Source organism: Carassius auratus, unplaced genomic scaffold, assembly GCF_003368295.1.
Source record: "Carassius auratus strain Wakin unplaced genomic scaffold, ASM336829v1 scaf_tig00216461, whole genome shotgun sequence".
NCBI lineage: Eukaryota > Metazoa > Chordata > Actinopteri > Cypriniformes > Cyprinidae > Carassius > Carassius auratus.
In genome coordinates, this window is record NW_020528584.1 from 281,513 (window position 1) to 293,767 (window position 12,255).

Genomic DNA, 12,255 nt, shown 5'->3' on the forward strand with positions numbered 1-12,255 from the left:
TTGAAGGCCCCACAATAAATCCTTAAAGCACTTATTTGCATTAAATCTAACGGTAACACTTTAGAATAAGGTTCCATTAGTTAATGTTAGTTAATGTATTAATTAACATGAACAAACAATGAATAATACATTTATTACTGTATTTATTAATCTTCGTTAATGTTAGTTAATGAAAATACAGTTATTCATTGTTAGTTCATGGTAATTCACAGTACATTAACTAATGTTAACAAGCACAACTTTTGATTTAAATAATGCATTAGTAAATGTTGAAATTAACATGAACTAAGACTTATAAATGCTGTAGAAGGATTGTTCTTGCTTAGTTCATGTTAATGAAAGTAGTTAACTAACATTAACTAATGGAACCTTATTCTAAAGTGTTACCAATTTAACCTATAAATCAATAATGGACCTGATCATGGCCTGATGAATTAGTAATTAAGTCTCCCTATTTGTCCCCCGTTCGCATCGAGCTAGACTTCTCATAACATTCAAAACCTTTTCACACTTCTCTACAATCTTATTTACATGTGCAGCCCAAGTCATACATTCTTCAAACCAAACACCCAAAAATTTAAAAGCCTCAACCTCCTAATATCAAATGTTTTGTCTTAGATGCCAAAATTTTAAATCCCCATGTACCTCCCATTCCTCCACCAACACTAACATTCTTTGAATCTGTTTTAAAACAAACCCTACATTATGCCCCCTTTGCCAAATGACCCCATCATCTGCAAATAAAAGAAAGCCCAAATCCTCTCTCCGTTTTGTCAAAGATATTTACTTTTACATTTAGTCATTTTGCTGACGCCTTTATCCAAAGCGACTTACAATTAAAGGATACATAAAGTGAATCTTCTTAAAGATGCAAACAGACTTAGGAAACACTTGTAATACTACGTTTTAGACATTGTTCAAATACAAGCTAGAACAATGTCTATCTTTTTTTCAATGTCTAGCTTTTTACGATGAAGCCAAGTAGTTTTAAAAGACATGATTTTTTAGCTGTCACTTGAAAATTGTCAGGGATTCTACATTCCAGATAGGGGTGGGAAGATCATTCCACCAGCCAGAAATGGTGAACAAGAATGTTCTGGAAAGTGATTTTGAGCCTCTCTGTGATGGTACCACCAGGCGTCATTCATTAGCAGATATCAGACTTCTGGAGGGGATGTAGATACTTAATAGTGAGTGGAAGTAGGCAGGTGCTGAGTCTGTGGCTGTTCTATATGCAAGCATCAGTGTCTTGAACTTGATGCGAGCCTCAACCGGTTGCCAGTGCAAGGAGATAAAGAGAGTTGTAACATGGGCTCTTGTTGAAGACTAATCTGACCAGCTGCATTCTGAATCATTTGTAGAGGTTTGATTGTGCTTGATGGAAGTCGAGCCAGATATAATCAATCAGTATATTAAATAACACTGGACTGATAACACTTCCCTGTGTGATTCCATTCACTATTTCCACAATCTTTGAACTAACACTACCAACCTTGACTTGAATTGTCCTTTTAAGAAAACATTCTTCCCCAAACTCCTCAATCAAAAATATTAACCATCAATCCTTCCTTCTACTAAGAATCATATGCTTTCTCAATATCCAGGAAAATACTAACTACTACTTCTTTATTGCCAATTCTCCTTTAATATCCTGATCCAACACTGCATCTGATTCCATTGTAGACCTTCCATTTCTAAAACCATTCCGAATATCAACGGACTCCTTCACCATAATCATCTGGTTCCCCACAGTCAGCAGAAGTGAGAAAAAAAGTGTTTATTACGTTTTAAATCTGGATATTTATCTTATAAAAACAAATGGATTCACTGCAGGGGGCCTTTGTGAGGGGTGTTTTATTAAGGATGCACGCACTTTATTTCACGTGTTCTAAACAGTTGAAAACAAACAGCCGGTTACCCCCATTGAAAGGCTTATCCAATTTTCTATTATCCTGACCCTGACATTCTAAGTAGAGCTGACCAAAATTGCCTTACAGGAGTTTCAGGGCCTAGTGTATTACAAAACATCCTCCAACAATTTCTCTTTGCATACTTTTTAACTATTTCAATTTCCTCCACCCTCCACCTGGCTCTTACCCACCTAGAGAATAAAGACTCATATGTTAGAATGCTGTTTATTGGCTTTAGCTCTGTATTCAAAACAATAATACCACAACAGCCCATTAACATACTAAACCTACTGGACCTAAATACATCCCTCTGTAATTGGATCCTGGACTTTCTAACTGTAACACCTCGAGCACTACCACACTGAGCACAGGTGCTCCACAAGGCTGTGTGCTCAGCCCACTGCTCTTTGCGCTGCTGACCCACGACTGCACTGCCAAGTTCAGCTCCAACCACAACATCAAGTTTGCGGATGACACAACTGTGGTAGGTCTCATCAGCAACAGCGATGAAACTTACTACAGAGAGCTGGCTGAATGATGTGGCACTAACAACTCGTCCCTTAATATGAGTAAGACAAAGAAGGTTGTGATGGACTTCAGAAGAAACTCTGTTGACCACCCGCCACTGTCCATCGGCAGCCTGACTGTGGAGAGAGTCAGCAGCACTAGATTCTTGGGGGTGCACATCACAGAGGATCTCACCTTGACCACCAACACCATGTCACTCTCCAAGAAGGCACAACAGTGCCTACATTTCTCAGCCAGCTGAAGAGAAGAGCCAGAGCCCCGGCCCCCATCATGTAAACTTTCTACACAGGCACCATCGTGAGCATTCTGACGAGCTGCACCACTGTGTGGTCTGGCCCCTGCAATGCGTCCTGCCGGAAGACTCTACAATACATAGTGAGAGGCCAGGGCCAGCAGACTGAAGGACAGCTTCATCCATCAGGCTGCCAGGAAGCTGAACTCGCTCCCAAACTTGCCCCCGCCCCCCTTTCTTCTTCTGCCCACAGGCACCACAGAACTATGACTTGACTTGAAAAGAGCAAGTCTCTCTCCACACATCCTCATCATATTTTACAAGGGCACCATTGAGTGTGCTGACCAGCTGCATCACTGTTTAGTATGGGTACTGTAGTGCAGCAGACCGCAAGACCCTTCAGTGGACAGTGCACGCATTGAGCAAGTATTGCCTTCATGTTGAGACATCTTGATAAATACCACCCTTGATCAAGAAGAACATAAAGCCAACTTGAACTTGATAAAATTCATTTGTGTGGACCTGTGGAGCTCTGGAGGAATGTTTTATTGGGTGATGTGACCAAACTGCAACTTTTTGGACCCATAGATCAGCGGTATGTCTGCTGCAAAAAAGGCAAAGCTCATAAGCAGAAGAACACCATCTCCATCCTCAAACTTGGAGGTGGATCAGTCCTGTTATGGGGTTTCTTTACTGTAGAAGGAAGTGGAAATCATGACTGTATGAAGGACATCATGGATTCTTTAAAGTGTCAGGCCATTTTGACAAGAATTGTGATGCCTTTGGTGCAAAAACTGAAGCTGATGATCAATGGACTTTCCTGCAGTCCAGTCATCCCAAAGTACACATCCAAATCTACTTCTCCTTGGTTCAGGGATCAGTCATAGAATGTTCTTAAGTGGCCTCTGGTTGAATTTGAAGAAAGCAGTGGCAATGTGAAAACCAAAGATTATCAGTGATCTGAAAGCTTTTTCAGGTGTTGAATGGGCCAAAACTGTAGTAGAGAGGTGACAGAAGCTTCTAAGCACTTACAGACAGCGTTTATTGGTGATTTTTAAGAATAAAAGGTTCTGCACAAAGGGGGTTGAATAATTTTGAACATGAATGTTTAGAGCCAATTCGAATTTTATCATGATTCATCAATGTTCCATTCTCAGAATCACTCAAAAGTGTATTGACAAACTTTCTCTAATACTTTACTGATGCCTTTGTTAAATTGATTTCATAAAATGTTATCCTCCACAGCAAATTGTCTTGCAAGTCAAAGGGGTTGAATAATTTTGAACACAACTGTAACTCTGAGTTCTGGTCCCCTTGGTTTAAACCACATTGCAGTGCATTATTTCAAATGTTCCTTACATATCCATAAATAGATAGATAACTTGCATCATCTAGTGTGACAACATGCCCCGGTCTCAAGCAACTGTTTCTTTTTCCTGGGGAATAGCATTTAATGGCTTCGTTGTAGCAATAATTTGTGTATATACAGAAACTCACTTTCAAATACACTGAGAAATACTTACTGGAGTAAATATATATATATATATATGTGACATCTATCCCCAGTCTCCCCATGCTATTGTGCCTACCATTTGATACGATACCACCACAGTACATTTCTGTAAGGAGTAAGTAAATAAATCCCAGTGCCTAGATTATATTTCATACCAAATTTGCAAGTAACACAAAGATCAGTATTATGCATTTAGAAAATAGAGATGGTTTTTCATTTCATGCCTACTTCAAAGAAAATAAAGCAATGTTAGACCCATTAAAGTGGTTTAGACTCAAGCAGACCCAAACTGTGTTTATCTTAGTTCAGGCAAAAATGTATACTTCTACAACTCTTTGGTTTACAAATAGTTTGATAATTAGGTTTTAGTTTATTTCACATCCTGTATATGTTTGTATGCATTTACCACTTCTGATACCTCCAGAAGAAGATCAGTAATTATTGGGTGTGTCTGTTGTTTGAAAAACGGAGTAATTTCTCCAGAGCAGCAGTCGTGTGTAGAGTCATGTCATTATACGGCTTCATCTCACCACTCTTACTTTTGCACAGGATTTAGCTAATATATGTGGGGACAGGACTTTTTTCAGACTTTGTGGACTTCATTTTTTTTGGCTACCTCTTCACAGGTAAGTGTATTTGATGTTTTTAGTCGAAGAAAACAGTTATTGTTTCAAGGTTATTGATAGTGCGGTACTATATATACTTTATATAGGTCATTTTACCACAAACTTTGAAATATAAAGGTCCAAAAGGGGGTTTTCAAGTTTTTTTGTTTGTTTGCTTTTCCTAGTGTAAAGAACATTTTAATCATCAAAATAACCCCTTGTCCACAATAAATAACCTGAAGGTTCTTCAAGGAACCATCAATGCCAATAAACAACCCTTGATTTTAATAGTGTACTTATTACAATGGTGTTAAAAATATCTCTTTGTAGATGGTGCAGATCAATTTGCAAATTTTTCTTTGCATGTCAGTATAGATCCATAGACTCTATGATCACTCATGGCTGACTGCCTTGGGTTGTTGTGCTGCAAGAGAATATTCACATTTGATAAAAATAGTAAATTTTTACTGCAGATATCAGCTGTGCATTTTTTTTTTTTTTTTTTTTTTTACTTTTTTTTTTTGTTTCTATTCTAAATGGGGGTACAATTGCAGTTTGTACTATAAGACGAACATCTAACTAATTAATGGATGGTAAACAAAGTTTAACAGAAATATCAATAATAATACAGTCCATGCATGTATGTCCAATAGTGGACAGGAGTAATATGCAAATTATGTATTGCATTCAGTTGTAGTCTGTGATGAAAATAATAATTTCTAACATTTTGGAATACAATGGCTCATGTCTTTTTTTTTTAACCCACCAATTCAAGATCTCAACAAATTAGAATATGGTTACAATGCCAATCAGCTAATCAACTCAAAACACTTGGAAAGGTTTCCTGAGCCTTCAAATGGTCTCTGACAATCATTGACACCCTTCACAAGGAGTGTAAGTCACAAAAATGAATTGCAAGTAAGCTGGCTGTTCACAGAGTGCTGTATCCAAGCATGTTCATAGAAAGTTGAGTGGAACGAAAAAGTGTTGAAGAAAAAGATGCACAAACAACGAGAGAACGAGATATGAAGTTTGGAATATGAAATTTCATTTGGAAACCAAGGTCCTAGAGTCTGGAGAAAGGGTGGAGAAGCTCATACCCCAAGTTGCTTGAAGTCCAGTGTTAAGTTTCCACAGTCTGTGATGATTTGGGGTGTAATGTCATCTGCTGGTGTTGGTCCATTGTGTTTTTTGAAAACCAAAGTCACCAGACCTGAACTCGTAGAGAATATATGGAGTATTGTCAAGAGGAAGATGATAAACAAGAGACCAAACAATGTTGATGAACTGAAGGCCACTGTCTAAGAAAGCTGGGCTTCCATACCACCTCAGCAGTGCCCCAAACTGATCACCTCCATGCCACGCTGATTTGAGGCAGTAATTAAAGCAAAAGGAGCCCCTACCAAGTATGAGTACATGTACAGTAAATTAACATACTTTCCAGAAGGCCAACAATTCACTAAATGTTTTGTTATTGGTTTTATGAAGTATTCTAATTTGTTCAGCTAGTGAATTGGTGGGTTTGTGTTAAATGTGAGCCAAAATCATCACAATTAAAAGAACCAAAGACTTAAACTACTTCAGTCTGTGTGAATTGAATTTAATAAATAAACGAGTTTCACAATTTGTGTTGAATTACTGAAATAAATTAACTTTTCCTTGACATTCTAATTTTTTGAGAAGCACCTGTAGATGAGTTTGTTTCTTCATCAGAACAAATTTGAAAATTACTTCACTTGCTCTCCAATTGATCATTAGCATTGAATTGGCCCCTTCACGGCAGAGGATACATTGGTGAGCAAGTGATTTAATGCTACATTTCTCCAAATCTGTTCCTATGAAGAAACGAACTCATCTACATCTTGGATGGCCTGTGGGCTAGTACATTTTTAGCAAATTTTATTATTAAATCAAATCCACCCTTGGGATATAAACGTGTCTGAAATTGAACAAACACCCATTTAGCTGTCTAATCTGAAAATGCTTCAAATTCCTCATTCATTTTAAATTTGATCTCTGATTTTGTTCACAGAAATCCCCAACCCAACAATGCCTCTTCATTCATCGAATTTCACAAACTGCTCCATCAGTGATTTCAAGCACACCGTCTACCCAATTGCTTATCTGCTCATCTTTTTCCTTGGGCTTTTTGGTAACCTAATATCTCTGTTCTTCTTCATTTCCTCATCATACAGAAGAAAAGCCTCTTTTTCTCCAGTCAACATCCTCATGCTCAATCTCCTTCTATCTGACCTGATGATGGTGTGCTCGCTGCCATTTCGAGCTGCCTACTATCTCATGGACTACTGGGCCTTCGGAGACATCACCTGCCGGATCATGTCCTATGTCTTCTACATCAACATGTACGGCAGCATTTACTTCCTTGCAGTTCTGAGCATTGTTCGCTTCGTGGCCATCGTGAAGCCATTCACATACGTGCACTGGCAAAGCTCTAGGAGAGCCTGGACATTATGTATTATAATCTGGCTGATTGTGTCTGTGGCATCCATCCCGCTTCTGAAAGCAGGAACTTATGAGGATTCTAATCAGACCAAATGCCTGGATCTGAGGCCGTCCCATGTGGGGACCATTATCATGTTGAATCGATGGGTTTTGTTTTTAGGCTTTGTAATGCCCTTTGTGGTAATCTCAGTCTGTTACATTTTTGCAGCCTTGTATTTGCTAAAGTTAAGGAAGTCCAGGCAGAATAGAAGATCCCAGATCAATCACAAGAAATCCTGTTCTCTCGTCATTATTGTTCTGCTGATTTTCCTTGCATGCTTTATGCCATATCATGTCATCCGAACTCTGTTTCTGGAGGCCGAGATGGACATTCAAAACAATGGTTATGACAAGTCCTGCCATTATATTGAAAGTCTGAGAAAGGCAGCGGTCATCGCACACTGTCTAGCCTCTGGAAACAGTTGCCTGGATCCATTGCTTTTCTTTTTTGTTGGGGAAAACTTTGTTAGCTTTTGGCGACAACATACACCGAGAAGACAGAGTTGTATAACTGAGCAGAATGTGAAAGTGTTGGAGAAGATTAACAACAATAAAATAGATCAATGGTTTAGTTTAGTATAGACCTGCTTGGGACCTGCTGGGACTTGAGGGGGAAATTCCTGGAAAAGAGCGTATCACATATCTGGTGGGTCTGTTGTCTCATGCAGGAAGAACTCAATTAGCCTCCAGTAAAGCAGTATCCATCCCAAAACCTTTTGCTCTTGCATTTAAATATATGTCTAAAACAACATATTTGATAGTGTGCAATGATTTTGGTCCACTTTTTTCTCAAGGTATCCAATCACACGACCTGTGAAGGAAAACTTGAGGTTTTTTTTTTTTTTTTTGAGCATAAAGGAATTGTTTTTGGTACATGCGTTTCGAGTTTATTTTATGCACACATTTTCTTATTAAACACAAATTTGCTGCTTCAATTGGACATAGATGTTTATCATGTTTTTGTAAGGACCTGTGTGACAGTAAGTGCTTACATATGTACAGTTCAAAAGGATGCATTTGAAGTACAGAATCAGTACTAATGATTTATCTTAAACTTGTTTTGATGTGTATGAGCAGATTATACAACTGCACTTTATATTGTTATATTGTTGCCTATCTATCTATCTATCTATCTATCTATCTATCTATCTATCTATCTATCTATCTATCTATCTATCTATCTATCTATCTATCTATCTATCTATCTATATGTAATATAATTGTACATATTAAAATACATTGTCTGTCATCTATGGATTTGTATTAGTAATTATTTTTATCATTTTATAAACATATTATTGTAAAATGGTAAGTAAAGTTTCTACAGAGCTTTATTTAGAGATTGTTGTACATTTAAGACCACAAATGTGGGTACCGTGTTAGGATTAGCGATGGGGTGGAGCAACGCATTGGTGCTAGATCAGTGCTAGTGACTGGTTTTCACGGCGACATTGCGCCTTCTGCCGGTATATAGAAGGAACAGTCGAATAGTATAGAACCATCTAATATATATATATTTAGATGGTTCTATTGACGAGGTTTATTTATTTAAACTTAAATTTATTAATTCAGCAGCCTTACAGTTGAGGAATACAACAAGCGATTCACCATAAAGAGCAAGCTAGGCAGGGAGGGATTAACGAAAGGGAAAGCAAGGTTTATTTATTTATTTATTTATTAGTAGGATGCACACATGTGCTGACAAAAGAGATGAAAATTGTCAAGGATACAGCAATTTGGATTGGGAAGGGAAGACCATTTCAGCAGACAGGAGCAGCTCTGGAAAATTATTTTGTGCTTCTCTGTGATGGTACCATGAGGCATTGCTCACTTTTAGATCTCAGGCTTCTGGAGCGGATGTACACTCGTAACAGTGAGTGGAAATAGGAAGGTACTGATCCTGTGGTTGTTCTATATGCAACCATCAATGTTATGAACTTGATGTGTGCCACAACTGCTAGATAGAGAGATTAAGTGAAGTGTGATGTGGGTCCTTTTCTAACTGCACTTCATTGGATAATTGTTGATGAACCTAGGTGGATGGTGAAATCATGCTGTAGAGTTAGAGTGGGAGGGAAGACAAGAAGTTCAATCTTTGCCAGGTTGAGCTACAGGTGATATTCTTTCATCCATGACAAGATGTCTACCATGCAGCCTGAGATCTTTGTAGCTACTGTTGGAACATCTTGAAATGAAAGATAGGGCTGTCATCAGCACAGCAAAGGTAGGTGAGACCATGTGCTTGTTTGATAGATCCCGGTGATGTATTGTATGAAGAAGAGTAGGGGTCCAAGAACTGATCCCTGAGGAACCCCTGTGACCTGTTCATGTGCTCTGGATTGATGTGCTCTAGACCTCCCTGTTAGGTAAGAATCAAAGCAGTGAAGTGGATTCCTATAATGCCCAGTGATGAGAGGGTGGACAAAATCTGTTGATTCACAGTATCAGAAGTGGCAGATAGATTCAGCAGAATGAGAATTGATGTTTTAAAATTAGCTTTTGCAATCCATAATGCAGTCTCAGTTTAATGGCTACTTCTGGGGTACAAAGAATGCAATTCTGTGTCATCCGTGACATACGGATGCATTTTCTACATGTTTTTACACTTTGATTTGAAAGAAAACAGTGCATCCATGCAGTGTGGCTGACACAGAAGAGTGTATGCTGCTTGCATGGAGCAGATATTCTCCAAACTGGAGCTATGGTGATGCGAAGAGACACAGAGGTGTCGCTACACGTTTATTTAACTTTATTGTTAAATAAAGTCATTATTTTTGTTTTCTGTACAAAAAATATTCTTGTTGCTTCATAATGTTCATAAGTGTCTTTCTTACTTTTTTGGACCTTGATAGTGTAATTTACTTTGCAATAAATGGGACAGTCACAAGCCTATGGGTTTTCATCCAAAATATCTTAAATTGTGTTCTGAAGACGAAAGAAGCTTTTATGGGTTTGGAACAAGATGGGGTAAGTGATTAATGACAACATTTTCATTTTGGTGTGGAGTAACCCTTTAAACCTGATTGGTTAATTTCCAGTTGGTTATTCTGTGAAATAAATAATGTTACCTGGTTAAAAACAATTTGTTTAAGTGTGAAATATGAATGTTAAAAGAAAGACTTTAACTTTGACTTTAAAGTATTTAACTGTCTACAAGTTAAGTGTTTAACATAGTTTTTTAAGCAGTGGATTTCTGCCTGCTTGAATATGGTGGGAAAAATGCCAGTGAGAAGTGACGTGTTGATGATATGTTTGAATGCTTGTAAAAGTGTAAGTAAAAGGTTTGGTTTGTTTTATTTTTCCTATCAGTGTTTTCATTTAAATTTACATATTCATGTATTAATTTATTTTTGTTATTTTATCTGTATTTAACTGTATTATTTACTTTACTTTCATTAATTTTATTAATCCATTTGTTTATTTTGCTTACGTTTGCCATTAGGTGCTTGCTTGTCCTCTCGTCTTATAACGATACATTCGAACGTTCGGGGATGTGTGGTCACAAACGTGTTATATTCGAACATTGGAGGGCGCTGTAATGACAAAAAAAGTGTGATTTCAACGTTCGAATGTCTTTATGTCTTTGTAACTTTTTTTATTTTTCTTATTTATTAAAAATAAAATCACATTTATAATTGTAGGCTATTTATTTTACTTTCATATATTTTAATCATGCATTTTTTTTTGCACATGGCTGCTTTGACTCTATGTGAGTTTGCTCTTGTTTTGTTACATATTAAATCTTCATTGTTTGTACAGTATCATTTCTGTTTTTAAATAAAAAAAAGGTTACAGTCAGTAAATGAGTAGATGAGACCTTAAAATTACACTTTAAGTGGCAAAAGGTCAATCTCTTCTCTTATACAACTGTTATAACTCCAAATTTAGCTCACACCACAATTCATTTCTTATGTCAAGCAGAAATTAAGCCCCAATAGCGGTCATTTTATTATGGAACGTGCTGTTTCCCTTGCGACTCCAACTGAGGGGTTACACGAACACTGACACCTCCCACATTTAAGACATTTTCAGGTAATCGGACATGTGGAAACTGAATTTCAAGTGATTTTCCTGTGCCATGACAAATAGTTTTATATCAGGGTATTGTAGGCTAGTTAATATAAACGTGTAGCGATTTTAAACACTATGCAGCCTTTAGGTCAGTTTTTGCTTTGATTGCACCATTGCCCCGTCAACAACACATCTGAAAAAAACAAATATTGCATAACTGAAGACAGAAAAGGGAAAAGAAATGAAAGTTGACGAGGCTGCGATACGCATGCGCAGTCACGTGTGTGTACATTCTTGAGCGGAAAACGATGGCGATTATCCAGACGCTTGAAGAGCCTGTGCTCGGTATGGATGGAGGAGGTGACCGTAAAAACTAACAACACTCTCGGGGAAAAGTTGTTTGATTTGGACGATTGCGACCTGTCTCGACCACCGGACGTTTTCAGACGCAGTAAAAAAAAGACGAGTGGATGAGGGTTCAGACTGTAAACTGGTGTAATATTCAAGTGTGAAAGAGCCACGTAGCTTATAGAGATCCAGATCACACACACTGGCCTAGTGCTTTTAAAGGCTCCGCTCACATATACATCAACCTGAAGAAGAGGAGTGAACGAGAAAAATAAGATATAAAAAGCGGAACGAGCTGTTGGTGAGTCGATACACTTTTGCAAATTATTTGGATTTACAAAATATGAATTTGCTCTGCATACTTAAGAGAATGTGGGTTTATTTACTCCCTGCATGTAGATGTGTTTGGTTAGCTGCACTTTTTAGCCACCTTTAGTGTGCTCTGACAGGCATGTTTAGTATATGGTTTAAAAGTTTATATGAAAAAAAAGTAGGGCCTGAAGTGCACACGTCAACGTCATCTGATCACAGAGCTGCAGATTAAATACTGCTGCAGTCACTATACTCACTCTGACTGTGTCTCAAATCTACAGAGCTTTCTAGCTA

General features: G+C 37.8%; 2 protein-coding genes across 4 annotated transcripts in view; both read left to right on the forward strand.

The window, feature by feature from the left end:
- Nucleotides 1-4,645: 4,645 nt before the first annotated feature.
- LOC113098258 (cysteinyl leukotriene receptor 2-like) lies at nucleotides 4,646-8,452 on the forward strand. Its single transcript, XM_026263272.1, is given in 3 exon segments — nucleotides 4,646-4,809; nucleotides 6,821-7,713; nucleotides 7,715-8,452. Coding segments are annotated over 2 exon segments (963 nt in total). The 5' UTR covers nucleotides 4,646-4,809; nucleotides 6,821-6,837; the 3' UTR covers nucleotides 7,802-8,452.
- A 3,130-nt stretch (nucleotides 8,453-11,582) lies between these two features.
- Nucleotides 11,583-12,255, forward strand: part of fndc3a (fibronectin type III domain containing 3A) — a 78,378-nt gene continuing 77,705 nt past the window's right edge. For all 3 annotated transcript variants that reach the window (XM_026263262.1, XM_026263261.1, XM_026263260.1), the window contains exon 1: nucleotides 11,583-11,950. The gene's annotated coding sequence lies outside the window, so the exon portion shown is untranslated. The remainder of the gene's footprint in view (nucleotides 11,951-12,255) is intronic.